This window comes from Marmota flaviventris, chromosome 16 (assembly GCF_047511675.1).
Source record: "Marmota flaviventris isolate mMarFla1 chromosome 16, mMarFla1.hap1, whole genome shotgun sequence".
Lineage (NCBI taxonomy): Eukaryota > Metazoa > Chordata > Mammalia > Rodentia > Sciuridae > Marmota > Marmota flaviventris.
Genome location: NC_092513.1, coordinates 13,775,753 through 13,793,050, shown reverse-complemented (window position 1 = coordinate 13,793,050; position 17,298 = coordinate 13,775,753). Strand labels below are relative to the sequence as shown.

General features: G+C 42.8%; 1 protein-coding gene across 1 annotated transcript in view; it reads left to right on the top strand.

Moving 5' to 3' along the window:
• Tnfrsf11a (TNF receptor superfamily member 11a) overlaps positions 1-15,944 on the top strand; it is a 69,927-nt gene extending 53,983 nt beyond the window's left edge. The window contains exons 10-12 of the mRNA XM_027948989.2: positions 1,705-1,757; positions 3,332-4,106; positions 15,625-15,944. Of these exons, the coding sequence (XP_027804790.2) occupies positions 1,705-1,757; positions 3,332-4,106; positions 15,625-15,944 (1,148 nt within the window). The remainder of the gene's footprint in view (positions 1-1,704; positions 1,758-3,331; positions 4,107-15,624) is intronic.
• The last annotated feature ends 1,354 nt before the right edge of the window (positions 15,945-17,298 follow it).

Below are 17,298 nucleotides of genomic sequence, written 5' to 3'. Positions count from 1 at the left end.
CTTTGTGCTTGTCTAAAACTGAGTCCTGCAAGGAAAGAGCTGTGACTGTCATTTTACTTGGGATAATTTTATTTTGATTGAATTTCAAAATTATAGAAAAGAAGGAAGACTAATGGTGGTGATGATAGTGGTAACTGACATGTGTTGGATATTGCCTGTGCACCACATGGTTACATGCATTTTTACATGTGCTCAGGGAATCTTCACAAAGCACTACACGAGGCAGGAACTACTGTTTCCCCCTGTGCTGATGAGGAAACCGAGGCCCAGAGAGGTTAAATAAACTGTGCAAGGTCACATAATAGTCTACAGCATAAACGAGATAACATGTATGCTCTGCTTAGCACCATGTGGGCACGTTTCAGGGCTCAGTAGGTATGAGATGATTAGCATCTTTATGAACTGCAGTTATCTTCCACCAAAGGACTGATGACTCCGCTTCGATTTTAATTGCTAATCTAAAATGGAATATTCATTGAGGTGGGATAAAATTTTATCTTTGTATAATATGAATTCATAGTTTTTTTAAAAAAAATTCATGGATCTGACTTTTTAGACTTTATCACTTCTATTTTATAAAAGTTAATGGCAGTGTCCTTTCCATATGCCACAGAACATATTCTGAGAAGCAAGAAGGCATAGTAGAAAAGGGGGACCCATCAGAACTCAGTGAGTCTGATGCTTAGCTCTCTAGCAGGCACCTCCCTTTTACTGTACATATATTTGAGCTCCTAGACATCTTCTTTTTACCTTACCATGCCTCAAAGTCAAAGAAAATGTGTTAAAGGAATGAGAACACCTGTAGACATCACAGCAGCTCTGGGAGCCCAGGTGTGCCCACAGGTATTTAGCAGAACACGAGTGGTTCATGGTTTGCTTTACGCAAGACAGGAAGCTCTGTTTTTAATAGGAGTAAGGTGCCTTTGTAGCCTTTAAAGCAGTTCAATCATTTATATATTTATTTAATTGTTTATTTTCTTGCATGTATGGTGCTAAAGCTGGAACCCAGGGCCTGTATGCTCCAGGCAAGCCCTCTACCCCTAGCCTATGTGCCCCCAGCCCCAGCTGATTTATTTTTTAAGTGCTTTTACACCCAGGAATGGTCACTGAAACACTTGCAGTGGAGGATGTGTAAAGATAATATTGAACTGACTTGTGATCTTTAATAGTGAGCCACACAAACAGAAAATTATTGCTGACCTCACTTACATATGGACTCATAAAAGAAAAGAACCAAAAGTTCCATCTACAGGAAATGGGGAGTTGTACATCAAGGATACAAAATAGCAGATATGTAGGGTGGACAAATCCAGAGAACAATATTGTATTTAGGATTTTTGTGAAATGAGTCCATATCAGCTCCTGTTACACACACACCCCAAAATGTGTCACTGTGACATGATGGATAAGTTAATTTGCTTCACTCTAGAAACTTTTTTTTTTTGGTAAATATTTTTTAGTTGTAGTTAGACACAATACTTTCATTTTATTTATATATTTTTATGTGGTGCTAAGGATCGAACCCAGGGCCTCGCACGTGCTAGGGGAGCACTCTATCCCTGAGCCACAACCCCAGCCCCTCTAGAAACTTTTTGAGACCTACATTTGTCCTATAACATCAAAGTTATCAAAAAATTTTTGTTTTTAAGATAAAGAAATAGGAAATTATAATACGAAATCCTTATCCTTGCTTTGTTTTTCTAGCTAATTTGTGGCACTGGATCAATGATGCTTGCCGTCACATAGGTGGAAATAAGGTAAAGTTAAATTTCTTTGGGGTCTCCCTTAGGTCCTTGGAACAGTTATACTGCTTCAACTCTAACTCATCAACCATTGAGCCCCATTGCTTATTTAACACCTACATACATGGTGTGCAAACCTCAAATCCCACCATTGATCCCTACTGCATAACCCAGGGCTCATCATTCTTCATTCTAGATGCCTCTTTTTCTTTATGTTTTATTCTGCTTTTTTTTTTTTTTTTTTTTTTTTTTTTTTTTTTTTGTACTGTGGATTGAACCCAGAGACATCTACCACTGATCTGCATCCCTAGCCCTTTTGCATTTTATTTTGAGACTAGCCTGGATCTTGTGATCCTCCTGCCTCAGCCTCCCCAATTGCTGGGATTATAGGCGTGTGCCTTAGCATCCCAGCACTCCTTTAATTTTTTTGTTTTGTTTTGCTTTTGTGCTGCTGAGGATCAAACCCAAGGCACATGATGGGTAAGTGCTCTCCACTGGACCACACTCCAGTCCTCGTTCCTCTCTGTCACCTCTGTGTATATGTTATTTTTTTTTTAGTATAAATCTTGATTGCCTGGTACAGATTCTTAGGAGGAATGAGCTACCACTTTCATTTAATTTGCAATTATTTTGGTAACTTTTTATTTTGACATAATTTCAAAATTATACAAAATAGAATATTACAACCAACGTCCACAGCCCAGATTCACAAGTGTTTACCTTTTATCACATTGCTTTATTCTTTGTTTTCTTTCTCTGTGCATGCATATGAAAATGCACATTTTTTTTCTTGAATCCCTGTAGAGTGAATAAAGGCAGTGTGTTCCCATATCCTTAAACACGTCAGTGTGTATTTCCTAAGAACAAGGACACTCTCATATACAACCATGGTACATTTATCAAAATCAAGATAGTATTACAGTGAATATTGAATATTGAATATTCAAATTCCATTTTGTCCTTTAGATTTATTTTCTTAGGTATAAAAATCTATCAACTTTAAACCCTATGCTGACCTCTCTGGTTCCAGGATCTGGAACCCGGGATCCAGGATCCTTCTTGTCTCCCCTTTCTCATATTTAGATCTTCTGTCTCTAGCAGTAGGACACCTGGTTCCACTTGTTATCAATGTGTTCACTCGTTTGCTCAATTCTAGAACACACAGAAGGTAGGTTTAGAATTTCTAACCTCTACCACAGCAAAGCACAGACCTACCAACTGGAGCTTCCAGTATAGCAACCAACTACAGTATCCAGTATGATGTCATTTTCGTATATTTATATTGAGGGTACAGAGTCAAAATACTGTGTTGAAACATTATGTGGGTTAGCTCTTTCCTCCCTTTTGTGTGGATATTCTATTCCTTTGAAATGCAGTAAGATCCATTCATTTCTGGTTGTGTTCCATTTTAGGATTCTCCTACACTCGATAATTTTGAATAGCACAAATAAAGTATGGCGTGGATGTGCCATCTGTACTTGTTATGGTGGAAATAATTAGTATAAACACTGTTTTCAGCAGTGTTTAGCTGAACATGTTCTAATAACTCTGGGTATTAACGCCTCTGCCTTCTGAATTTGTATCTGCAGGCGTCCTCAGGCGACAGCTGTCTCAGCGCTCCCTCGGCAGGCTCGAGTCAGTGTGAAGTGTGTGAAGGTGTCTTACTGCTGACGCTGGAGAAGATGGTTCCAGAAGCGATGTGCTGTGCAGACGGAGCTGGTGTCTGTGGGGGTGCGTGTGTGGGAGGTGAGCCCTGTGCACAGGGCGAAGATGCAGGGATGTTCTCCTTGGTCAGCGAGGTGGAGATCAAGGCGGACTCCAGCAGGCAGGTTCCTATGGAGGACGAGTACATGGACCGGCCCCCGCAGCCCCCAGAGTGTTTGCAGCTCCTGACCCAGCCTGGAAGCAAATCCGCACCCCCTTTCCCTGAACCACTGGAGGTGGGGGAGAATGACAGTTTAAGCCAGTGCTTCACGGGGACTGAGAGCACAGTGGACTCAGAAAGCTGCCACTTCACGGAGCCCCCGTGCAGAACTGATTGGATTCCCGTGTCCCCCGAAAAGTACTGGCAAAAAGAGGTGGAGGGTGGCAGTTATGCCCCCTGGGCAGCCAGCTCCAGCTTGGGGGACAGCTACACAGGATGTGGGATCCCTCCTGGGGAGGACCAGGAACCCCTTATGGGTTCCCTGAAACACGGACCTTTGCCCCAGTGTGCCCACGGCATGGGCCCTCCCTCTGAAGAAGTGGCTGGTGGCGCAGAGTGGGGAGACAAGCCTGAGGACGGGGCTGATGTAAGGCTTCCCAGCTCAGCAAGGGGAAGCGCTGGGTCTGGAACCGCCCCCAGTGACCAGCCACCTGCCACTGGTAAGTAATTCTCCTGGTCTCCCACAGTTGAGCAAAAAGCCCTATTCTTGGGCTAAGGTTTGGGGGCAGTTATCAGGCCATTTAGGGAAAAGGAAATTGACATGGGGAAAATTCAGCCTGACCATTTTATCTTAATTAGTGTTTTTCCAGAGGGGTTTCGGTTTGGTGCACCTGTGTGTGGGCTTGTACGCTGTGCCCACTGCTCTGTGGCTTCATCTTCTACTACTGGGCTATTAGGGCACCTATGAATATCCAGTTCACGTTAGTATCAGGCTTCTTGTGGTTAGAGTATTCCTTAAACCCCAGCATTGACCGCTGAAGGACAGAGTCAACACTGACCTCAGGACTGGCTAAATCAAGGTGTTCCTTCAGATTTATGGGTTTTTTATTATTATTATTATTATTTTAGTTGTAGATGGACACAATGCCTTTATTTATTTTTATGTGGTGGTGCTGAGGATTGAACCCAGTGCCTCACATGTGCTAAGCAAGCACTCTACCACTGAGCCACAACCCCAGCCCCCCCCCCGCCCCATTTCTGTTTTGGGGGGGGGTTTGTTTAAAAAGCAACTTAGGCCTCTTAAAGGTCCCCCAGGGAAGCTCTTATAAATCTCAGGCTCTTGTAAATTTCAGGAGGACAAACAAAATTGTTTAATTGATCCTCGATTAACTAATATTTATTTGAGCAGCATTCTGGTTCTGTACCAAATTAACGATGCAGGAGAAGTGTCTTTTAATGCTTTTTAGGACCAGGCCCTTCATCACCACTACGTGTATTATGGTTATGGAACAGGAGGATGATTTACAATTTAGCATCATTATGGAAATTTATCACTGCAACACTGCTTGAGCAGGAACAAGCCACCAATGATAACATTATGACTCTTTTTCCTGAGGGTAAAACACCATCTGTTTTATTATGTAGTTACAAAGGACTTTGCGACGAGCAGGGAGGGCTTCCTCTGGCTCTGGGAATCCTTAGCCCTATAAGGAGTCAGGGATCTCATTAAGAGTCTTCTGAAAGCTACAGACACTCTTTCCAGAAAAAAAAATGAATATATGGATGCATACTATTTAAGGGACTTCACAAAATCTTCCAACTCTAAGAAGAAAAAAAAAATAGCTCATTCACAGGCCTCTCCTCTCTAGAGATGCTTTTTCTTTCAGGTCTCTTGATCTAGACTGTAAGTGGCGCTAGAGCTGCCCGAGAGTTATTTTGTAATCCTGGGGTGGCAGATCCCAGCCTAGCACAGAGGCTGCTCTGCCTCCCGGTAACAATGGCTGCAGGCTCCTTGGCCAAACAGCCATGCTGGTGTTTCCCAAGCAGTGTGGTTTGCTGCAGCTACACAAATGCACTGATTTATAAATTCTGTCCTATCAATTACCAGTCAAACTGAAAGAAGATACATTTGAGGATATTTTTAAAAGAACTGGTAGAATTTTCCTCCTGAAGACTTTAGAATGTATTTTGAAGATTTTAAGGAATTTCCATGACGAAGAATCGAGTTCTGTTATCTGTTTGCATTGTTCTGCATCTTTCTAGCCATTTGTTTTGGTTCTGTTGGTTCTGGAGAGACACTGAACCAGGTTTCAGGCTGTGGGGAATGAGAAGGCTGCAGCTCAGTCTGTGGCAGCAGCTGAGTCCTGGCAGTACCAAAGGACAGACCAGTTTTTCAATTGGTGACACGAGGAGATGGCATTTGCTACTGTGGGAGAAACATCATCAGTTCTTGGAAGAACCGGGTTGGGAAAATTTAAAGATTCTCTCTCCTCTCTTTTCTCTCTCTCTCTCTCTCTCTCTCTCTCTCTCTCTCTCTCTCACACACACACACACACACACACACACAAAACACTCAGTGTCACGAAGCCAAAAGCCAAATTGTTTGCTGTCCTGAGAAAGAGTGAAAACAGTGTCCTCCTCTGCTGCTTTTATTTCTCCAGTGCTAAACATTGAGGCTCAGAGGAAAGAAATAAAAAGGGTGTCATCAACCGAGTGGTGTTAATTTGCAAAGAGTTTACTCTGCTTTTTCCATCTTCAGTTGGTGCTTGGCCATGTACGGCATCCATGAGGAGTCTGCTGTGCTGTCACCAGCCAGTGGGCCAAGTTCCTTTTTGCCTGAGAAGCAGCAGGAGCCAGACTGATTTTAGAAGCTGTGTTTTTTTCTCTCTACAATTATGTCTACATGAACAGGCTGGTTTCTGGTCAAAATACCACATTTCCATTCTTTTTTGTTTAATTGTTATAATTTATGTGCTATAGAATGCATGAAAAAAGATGGCGCTTGTAGGAGACATGAGAGAAGGGTCTGATCTCCTTCCATCTCGTGCTCTCAAGACCCGAGCGAGGTGGCCTCTTTCACTGTTTTTTTTGTTTTGTTTTGTTTTGTTTTTGTGTGTGTGTTGTTGTTGTTGTTTTATTTTGTTTTTTAACACCCAGGTATTATTTTGTTTATTTGTTTATTTAAACTTAGAACCAAACCAAGTGCTTTCTGATGACAATGTCTGGGGATTTCCGCAGGAAATTGTGTCTCCGTTGTGCCAGCATCTACAAGTGTAGACAACTTTAAAAAAATACCCAAAGTTGTTAAGGCGATTTTATTGATGCTAAATCTTAAGGAATAGTGAGAATTATTAGCAAAGACCAACGAAAGGGGAAATACCTGCTTTTGGTTATGTCTTAAACAGCCCTGCCTTAATTTAGGTATTTGATGATGCCTGATCCTGATAACAGGATGGTTATCTTGGTTATAAGCTCCTCACGTGGAGTTAGAATTCTTACTATGCCACTGGAGAATGGTAACTTCATATGGAAAAAGTAGCAACTGCTTATAATTAATGTGTCTATGGTTGGCCAACAAGTTGGCATTAGCTTCTGGTTAGTTGCTAAGTTCTGCTACTTCTGAGCTGGGGAGAGTTGCTTATTTACAGGGCCCCCAGCAATTCTTGATGAACTCTGGTGACATATTTGCTTTTCTATAAAACCTTTATTGAAGGTCTCTTAAGCTACAGTGACTTGGAAGATCTTGGAAGACAAGTAGGGATTGATGTTAGGGAATGAAGAAACTCAAAAAGAATCCATATGTTCCAAAGTATGGATCCTTCCCCAGCCTGTCCCACGCACTGGTCACTGTTTTTTTTTTTTTTTTTTTGGCAATGAGTCTTGGACATTTTCTAACTGAGCCTAGAGTCTATCACACAACCCAGTCCTAGTAGCCATAAACAATCAGTAGGGATTTCTATAATCTTGTCATGCCTTGTCTTTCTGGTATCTCAAAGGTATCTCAATCAATATGGATATGCACACTCATCCCACCAGTCAGAGTAGGCAGGCAACCAAAAGCACCATAGTTCCTCTTTCATTCCCAGTGGGCTCTTAGGCCCCCACTTCTTTGGTCTGCTCTTAGAGGCTGGGTGAGAAGCAGAGGATGGAAGGACTGGCAGTGACCATCCTGGGCACACTGCGCTGTCCTGAGCAGAGGAGGCAGAATCCATAGAGCAAAGGTGAGCCAGTTCATCCAAGTGGCACAGACTCCTCCAGAGCTTCCTGGTGGCCATGATGACTGGAGGGTGAACACACCTGTCTGACTCACCGCTGCTCCCCCATCCTCAGTCCCATCCCTGGGCCCACCTGCTTTTGGAATGACTGTTCTTGACCATCCATTTCCATCCTAGAAGGACAGGAAAAGGTTTTCCTATCTGAATTTTCCTCCCTTCCCTTTACTGCCCCCAGCAGTGGTCAGGCCTCTAGTTTTTACTTTCTTCACTCTCCTTAGAATAAATGCCATGCACCAACTTTTCACTTTTAGCTAAGTGTTGTAAGGCAGGTACTCATTGGTCCACTGGTCCTGAATCTTTAAGTTAAAATCAGTATTTCATAATTTGCTTACTTGGTCATAATTGCTCAGCATTCATTGGTGCCAAAAGTCAATGCATTATTTCAAAATATATTTTTAAATTGTCCACTGTATACACCTTGTTTAATTTAGTGCCACCTCCCTTCTTTCTGTACCATTAGAGCTCATTTTGGAAGGATTTGGTCTTAAGATCTTCCAAGTAATTTTCAAGCATGATTCAGAATGGAATTATTAAATATTGCTTCCTTTCCCTTATCTTCATATACCCAGTTTCTTCCAAACCTGAAACAGAACTTGCATTTCCATAAAAAGGAAAATCACATGAGAAGCATATGGGTTAAATATATAATGTTATTTTATTTTAATTCCCAAAGAACCCAATGTAGCCTGGGTAGTCTGAGTGTATTTGTGTATATTTTTAGTTCTGTTACTTGGAAGAAAATCTACATGACAATTTGGTGGTATTATTTGGCATAGTTCTGGTGATTTAATATTCATATGTTATGCATTTTAAACAACTGTAATGAGCTTTTGAGAAGCGAAGTGTGCGTTACCTTGTTAAAAAATGTAAATTCTGTCAGGGATTGTGTTCTCAAACCTAAGCTTGTTCTTTCTGCCCAAGAAAAAACAGATTCCACAGAGCCTGCTATATAAAGCATGGGTTTAGCAACGTATAAATCTTTCTGATCATAATGGGACACATCATTCGTTTATTGTTTCTGTTGACTTAGATGCTATTTTTAACACTCTCAAGTTATCAGAACATTTTTCTAGTTAAATCTCATTAAATACTAATGTTCAGTCAACTCATCCATTCTAAATGTTCAAATCCCCGACTTTATAAAAAAACCTCCATGTCATTCTGGTTTTCGGATCAATTTTTGGGTAGCCTTCAAGTAGCTTTCTACTGTTACGTGGCATTCAGAGACCGCAAGGTGGTTTTGCTATCCTAAAGATGACAGTTTCATCTGTGGTATTCTAGATATTAGTTACCAGCCACCGACAAAGTGCTTTGTGATGAGCTTTTTAATTACCCCCAGAACTCCTGTGGGGCAAATTCCTTGCCCAGTATCACAGGGCTAGGAAGCAACGAAGCCAGGATTCAAGTAGCTGACAGGGATCCCTGTCCTTTCAGCCACCACCCATCTCCTCCTGAATGATACTGATTTCCTTGGGTTACTATCTTGGGGAATCCTCAGTTTCTACAGGCCTGGGATAAATGGCTACTTTGGCTGAGTGAGGGGCAGTGGCCAGGCCAGGCCAGACCCAGAAGTTTCTGCAGGAAGGGACACTGAGATGTGCAGTAAGGGATGGTTCCTTGTCCTATAATGAGACTCTTGTCTGCTGCCAGTTGCCTCTGGAAGTTTCTGTTTTAACCATCACTGATTCTTTTGTGGGGAAAGTCCTCTCTCTCAAAAGACCCCAACCCCATCTTTTTTTCACAAGTGAAATAAAATACGTGTGAGGGGTGGCCTTGAAGGAGAAAACTGGGGGAAAGGCAGCCTGAGGAGAGCAGCTGAGAGAGAGTGGCAGGCCCTTGGCTTTGCCAGTTTCTAAAGGCTCTGTGGCCTAATGGCACATAGACGGGCCTTGGGCCTTTTAAAAACTACGGACTTTACTTTTTGAGACTCATGAAAGGAAAAAAAAATGTAGTAGAAGAAGAGATTTCCCACACGCTTCTGCTCCAACACATGCATGACCATTACCAACATCCCAACCAGAGTGGGCATGTTTAATACAATTAATGAACCTACCGTGAATCATTATCACCCAAGGTCCATGGTTTACATTAAGGTTCATTCATAGTGTTGTGTTTTGACAAACTATAAGGGCACATTGCAGTATCATATAGGGTAATTTCACTGCCCTAAAAATCCTCTGTGTGCTGACTGTGTATCCCTCCTTCCCCCTCTCCCAGCCTCTGGCAACCACTGATATTTTTACTGTCTTCATAGTTTTTCCACAATGCCATCTAGCTGGAATTGAACAGCACACAGCATTTTCAGGTTGGGTTCTTTTACTTAGTAACATGCATTGAAGTTTCCTCCATGTCTTCTCATGACTTGATAGCTCATTTCTTTTTGTCACTAAATAATATTCTATAGTCTGGATTACCACAGTTAATATTTGTGTATTCATCTACTGAAGGACATCTTAGGCAATTATGAGTAAAGCTGCTATAATCATCCACTTGCAGATTGCTTTATGGACATAAGGTTTTAACCCCTTTGGGTAAATACCAAAGAGGAAGATCCTGGGCTTGTATGGGGAGCCTGTTAAATCTAGTTGTGTAAGAAGCTGCCCACTGTCTTCCAAGGTGTCTGTACCATTTTGCATTCCTGCCAGCAATGAATGAGTTCTCGTTGCTCCCCCTCTTTACCAGTATTGGTGGCATTGGTGTTCTGGATTGGGGCCATTCTGATAAGTGTGTAGTGGAATCTAATTGTTGGTCTAATCTTCACTTCCTTCAATACATTTGACATGTAGCATCTTTTCGTGCACCTATTTGTCATCTGAATATATCTTCTTTGATGAGGAGTCTGTTAAGGTCTTTGGCCCATTTTTTAAATTAGGTTGTTTTCTTTTTTTTATTGAGTTTCAAGAGTTCATTGAATAGTTTGAGTAAGTGTCCTTTACTAGACATGGCTTTTCAAATACTTTTGCCCACTCTGTGGCTTATCTTCTCAATCTCTTAAGCCTCACATCATTCTCAGGCCATCTTGGGTAAGCCTCGTCCAAATCTTCCTTCCCCTTTTACATTCTCCCTTACTAGCCCCAACAAAGGAGAGGTCTATTCTGACAACACAGCATCCCAGGGAAAGTACCACCCTGGCCCTCGGTGTAAAGAGTTACCCTTCAAGGGCACTTAGCCACTGCAGAAACATGGCCACTGTGCTGGAGAGGCAGTCCCACAACACCCCCAGATTATGCGGGTCACCCACATGCTGTCTTAAGGAGGCTGCCATCCCAGAGTCCTGTCCTCTCAGATCAGCTGACGTAACCATGGAAACTTTCTGTGCAGAGATGTAGGATGCAAATTGTTGCTTTTAGCAGGGACAGTTCAGGACTGAGCTGTACTTAAGGGTACAGGTTATCACCAGTTCATTCTGAGCCTCTCTCTAATCTAGCAAACATTCAACTCACAGCTGACTGGTGCGACAAGAATTGAGACTGTGGACTTGGCGTAGATTTATATAGATGAGTGTTCTAACCAGAGGCAATCATGATCGATGATTTCAGAAAAGAAAACAAAAGTTGGCTAGATTTCCAGAGGAAAGCACCCTTTCAATCTTTAAGACACATGGAGAGCCTCCAACAAGAGGGATGGAAAGGACATTACCACTCAGTCTCTGTTTCACAAATTTCTGTGCCTTTTGGGGTTTTGTGAGTGCAAATGCTACTTACTAGCTACAGCAGGGCTGTCATTGTATCTGTGACTAATTTTGTGCCATTTTCCAAGCATTTTCAAACCCATCATCTTGTTTAACCCTGTGCCATCCCACCAGATTGCCACATTTATGAGTTCGTTTATTTAACAAATATATATTGTTATTATTGGTCATTGATGCTCATTTTGTACATGAGAAAACCTGAAGAGTTTTTAGGTAGTTTGTCTCAAATTCTCACCACCAATGAGGGCCAAGCTGGGACAAGAACCGAGGTCTTTTGGATTTCTGCTCTCTCCTCTTTTTCACTCAATTTCTTACACTCCTTTACCCAGGCAACCATTAATACACCCATGCCTGTAGTCAAACTTCCTCCCCTCTGATCCCCAGAGACAGAAACCCCACAATGATATTGATGTTATTAGATTATTCAGGTGAGTCTGGATTATGAGAAGCCAAGGAAAAATAAGGCTGTATGACAGTTTTCACCCTGAAAACAATGTCAATTAGTAGAGGGGAGAGCCAGCCAACCACCAGGAGTGCTCACTTGCAAAGTGTCTGCAAGCAGGTGTCTGAATACCGCCAACAGCCTGGAGAGAGCATGCAGAAAAGTCTGGATTTGGAGTAATGTTTCTATTATCTTTATTATTGGAGTGGATGCTCTTAATCTATCTCCATTTAAGGCTCAGATTAACCCTCACTCTCCTCTCTGTGAAGGAGGTACTCCAAAGCCCTTGGCACACTGATTACTCACAACTTTTTGGCTATCCTAGGATTCCAGGGCCCTTTGCTCCCACTGGTGAATGATCATGCTTTCCATAATCCCTGGGTGTGCCCAGTCCTGTGGGTGTAAATTGACCTTGGTGTCATTTTAAAACTTTCATTGTTATATAAACTGGCAAAAAAAAAAATGAGTTTGATAAGCTTGAGGATCATTTCTATGAAAATTATTGAATGTTTTTGGATGATTCAAAGAATGAATTGTTGAAAATATTTTGCTATTAAAGTTGAGGTAGAAGAGACCTATATGAGAAATTGGGGAAATGCAACTCTAGAAGGATTTTGCATATAGCCTGTTTGGCAAGTGACTTTGTTTTTGTTCTGCTTTGACATTAAAGGTATCATTGATATAGTCAGAAAACCCAGTCTCCAAGGGACAGGACTCTCTTCTGTGTCAAAAAGTTGGCATTGATGTCACTAGACTGGGGTCTGAAAAGGTCCCTCCAAGGAGGAGAATGAACCTCAATTCAGCCTGGGGGTTCTTGACTTTTGAAAGAATCCCAGTACATGTCAAAAGTAAGGCACACACAAGGATTTATTTAGGGACAGTGAAGATGTACATACCCCAAAAGCAGGGTGTGGGCACCCCTTGTCTCAGAGAGGAGTAGACAAGTGATGCCCCAGCTTTAACTCTCTGATTACATATAAGATTTTCCTGGAGCTGGGTGCAATGGCACACACCTATAATCCCTGTGACTCGGGAGGCTGAGGCAGGAGGATCGTGAGTTCAAACCCAGCCTCATTGACTCAGGGAGACCCTGTCTCTAATAAAATATAATAAAGGGTTGGGGATGTGGCTTGGTGGTTAAGTGCCCCTGGATTCAATCCCTGGTATTCCCCCCCCCCCCCAAAAAAAAAGTGCAGGTTCCCAGGCAAGCTTTTTCTTGAGAATTAAGTTCCAAGAAAATAATTTGATATTTGGGGATTAGAATGTTTCTTTTTGTTTAAGCAGTCTGGCCATAGATCATTTGTGGGCACAATTGTGTAAGTCTTTGAATCTGGTAACATTTAAATTGATTGTTTTTGTCCTAGTTTATGTGTTACAAGCATATGCTGGAAGCTTTGTTCATCTAACTAAAGGAACAAGCATGAGTAGTTCTTGCCTGAAGATCTGGGTCTACTAAAGGTCTCTTTTCCTCTCTCCCTGAGAGTCTACCTATCTCATCAAGAGATTTCCAACAAGTGGTAGGAGGCTTGATATCCAGAAAACACATAATTGAGTCTGTATCTTAAGAGCACCAATGGATAACCTCTATAATTCAGTGTTTTGCTGAATATTTACTTCATCAGTAGAAAAAATTGTTTGGCAAACACTTCTGCAAAATTAAAACATGTCCAACCTATGAAATGTTACCTTCCAAAAAGTGATGCTATATTAGAGTAAAGAAAAACTTAGATCAATAGTCCTAACACTTGCCTGTTCCTCAGAAATGGCAATATAATTTGCAGAGATAGTGAAAAATTAAAATGCAAGGCCCCCCTGTTCAAAAATTAATAGGAATTTCAAGATGATGACAACAGAGCATTCAAACAATCCTGGGGCCCTTCTGAGGTCAAGGCTCTATGCAGCCGTGCAGGTCACACAGCCATGAAGACCACCCTGAGGACACTTGTTGTTGGAAAATCAGTACAACTTCTCTTTTTTAAAAAAGTTTAATCTGTACCAGTTTATTGTATTTCACAAAAGGCAGCACAATGGACTTGATCAAAGGTTGTTTTTGTCATAAATTATATCTTCAGTAAAGAAACACTTGAAGAATAAACTTGAGAATCTCATGCTCTTTCTAGTTAAGTTAGCTTCTTAATTGTCAGGAATTTAAAGAGCTTGATATTGTCTTCCCCACTGCAACCCCCCTATGGCCCTCCAAGAATAAGATTATTATCCAGTCTATAAATTGAAGGATTCTGAATGTTAAAATATATCCCTTAAATTAAAGGGTTTGAGTTCTATTTTGAAAATAAAAATAGAAAACTGAAAAGAATATCAGTCCTATAGAAATTTTAGGATATCATATCAAAGAATTGTTTGCCATAGGGCAACAGCATGGAATGAAATTCTTTTTTTTTTTTTAATATTTATTTTTTAGTTTTTCGGCGGACACAACATCTTTGTTTGTATGTGGTGCTGAGGATCGAACCCAGGCCGCACGCACGCCAGGCAAGCACACTACCGCTTGAGCCACATCCCCAGCCCAAATGAAATTCTAAAGATGCAAAATTTTACACAGATCTTCATGTGCAAAACAATGCCCCCAAAACAGGTTGTTTTTTTTTTTTTTAACTTCAGCTTAGACCAATTTAAGGTTCTAACAAAGAAGTAGTAAATAAGGATGGATTCAAGATGATTTGTTGGAGAATAAAAAATTTAAATAGTGAATAAATCACATATACCCTGACACAACTAGATACATCTAAATATGAAGAGGAAATAGAAGAGATGTGATGAAATTCAAAACCATAAATCATTCATCCAGTGCCTAGATTTACCCTTTATGTAGTTTCATATGATATTGAAGAACAACAGAACCAGCAAGAATGCTGTAATAGTAAAGAAAAACAACATTATTTTTTATTGGTTCTTTTTAGTTTTATATGACAATAGAATCCATTTTGACATAGTTATAAAAGCATGATATATTTCTTGTTCTAATTCAGTCCCCAGTACTTCTCCTTCCTCTTCCCTTCCCCTTCCCCTACCCACCTCTATTGACCTTTCTGCCATTTACCCATGGTTGTTTTTTTTTTTTTTTAATTAATTTCTTGTGGATGTACGATGGTGAGTCACTGTGGTATATTCATATAGGTACAAAGGGAAGTTATGTCAGATTCTTTCCTTTTCCCATTCCCCCTCCCTTCCCTTCATTCCCCTTTGTCCAATCCACCCCTTCCCCATTATGGGTCACCTTCACGTATCAGAGAAAATATTTGACCTTTAGTTTGGGGGATAGGCTTATTTCACTTTGCATGACAGAAGAAAAAAAACATTTTTTTTAGAGTAACTTCTTCTTCTTCTTTTTAATGTTAAGAAAATTTATTAACCTCCGCTAAAAACTGAGCCCACTTGACCCCATGATCCTCCAGGACTGAGCTGCTAGGGACCTCTATAGAAGGAAGAAGGAATGAAGGCCCCCAGGTGCAGAAGCCTCCAGTCAGAGGCGGTGGGCTGAGGTTTGCCCAGTGACAAGGCTGGGCCATTAGCTGTGCTTGCTGCGCCCCCCACGTCGCCTTTGTAACCTTTGGTTCTTGTCTGTGGTTCTGCAATCCAGGTTCAGTCCCCTGTGCCGGGCAGGAGCGTGGCCTCCTGCCTCCTGCCTCCCTCCTCTGCCTCTGCAGGCCGCTAGGCACCGGGGGCCTCCCCAGAGGGAGGGAGTGCCCTGCGCTCCCCCCGAGAGACCCTGCGGGCCAGCCTGCGAGGGGCGCGGGGCCCGGCGGCTTCTCTCGGGGCCAGTCCCCAGCGGCGACGCTGACTCAACCTCTCCGTGTCCCCCCTCCCCGCAGGGAACGTGACTGGAAACAGTAACTCCACGTTCATCTCCAGCGGGCAGGTGATGAACTTCAAGGGCGACATCATCGTGGTCTACGTCAGCCAGACGTCGCAGGAGGGCGCGGCGGGGCCGGGGGCCGCGGCGGAGCCCGTGGGCCGCCCGGTGCAGGAAGAGACGCTGGCGCGACGCGACTCCTTCGCGGGGAACGCGCCGCGCTTCCCGGACTCGTGCGCGGGCGCCGAGGCGCGGCTGGGCGCGGGGCTGCAGGAGCAGGGCGCGCCGGGCCCCGAGAAGGCCTCTCGGCCGGTGCAGGAGCAGGGCGCGGCCGCTTGAGTGTGGCCAGCCCTGCGGCGGACGCCCGGTGTCGCCTCCGGCCGCGCGGTGGCACCTGAGGTCGCAGCTCCGCGCCGGGATCCCCGCCACGCATCGGTACACTTGTGCACAGTGACCTGGCACCCTCTGCCCACCTTGCTCTTCGGAAAACCAGTGACTGCAAAACAGTAAATGGATCGTGACTTCTCGCCGAGGCCCACAGCGGCTGGTCCACTCTCCGCGCAGGTGCACCTTGTGATCTGCGCTGGGCACCTGTGACTACCTTGTAACTCCTCCCCCTCCGCCACCTGTTATCTTGTAATCAGCAACTTGTCCCTTTTGACATGTTTTATGACTGTCTTATTCCATCCAGATCTCTATCCCCCCCATATTTATATTTCACTTTCTTTCATACCATATTTCTTGATACTTTTGCCCTCTTTTCTCCCAAATTATCCTGGAGGTAACAGTCTCCTTTACATAATTTCTTTTTCATCTCTTCTCTCCTCACAGTGTTCCCTGATGGCTCTAAGCACTTTGAGGGGAAAGCTAGAAACTTTAAGCCTAGAATGAGGTGCAGGGAACAAATGGAGGGACACATTTTCTGAGAAAGACATTCTATGTTCTCTTTTTCTAAAAGGAAGAAGATGGCAAATCAAATGTTCTCCCTGAATGTCCCCCACCCCAATCCCTGATCCTGGGGATTGAACCCAGGAGGTGCTCTACCACTTACCTACACCCCCTGTCCTTTTTTATTTTGGGAAAGTGTCTCCCTGAGGCTGGCCTCGAACTTTCAATTCTCCTGCTTCAACCTCCTGAGTAATTGGAAGTAACTTCCATTTCTCCTGCCCCCAGCCCTCTCCCCGCACACCATGTTTTTAAATCTATATAGATCCTTGAGCAGAATTAAGTTCAGCTCCTGGCCTTGCCCACTACGGGATTTACTTGTCCACACTGGCAGAGGTAACAGGTACTTGGCAACTAAATATGTAAAAATCCAAGTTGTTGTGGCTTGGCATTCTTATTCCTGATGTCTCGCTGGAAAGGATGCAGAAAATGAGTAAGGACACAAGGCCAGCCTGCATACAAAGTGAAAGGAGGGTGCCAGGAAAATTCAAGAAAGAATGAATAAGTTGACATATTAATTTGCATTTCTCTTTCTAGATATGAATGCCATAAATGTGTTTTGGCACTGGGCCCTCTTTTCCTCGTCAATCCTGTGCATCTCTGATTTATTTAGACTTGTAGAAGTAGAAAACATTCTTGCTATTTTCCAGTGCATATAAATTACAAACAAATCCCTGTGTTGTGAATACAGGGAAATTTATTTTCCTGCGGGTGCATCTCTTGGCATTGGTTGTCTTGTGAGGAAACA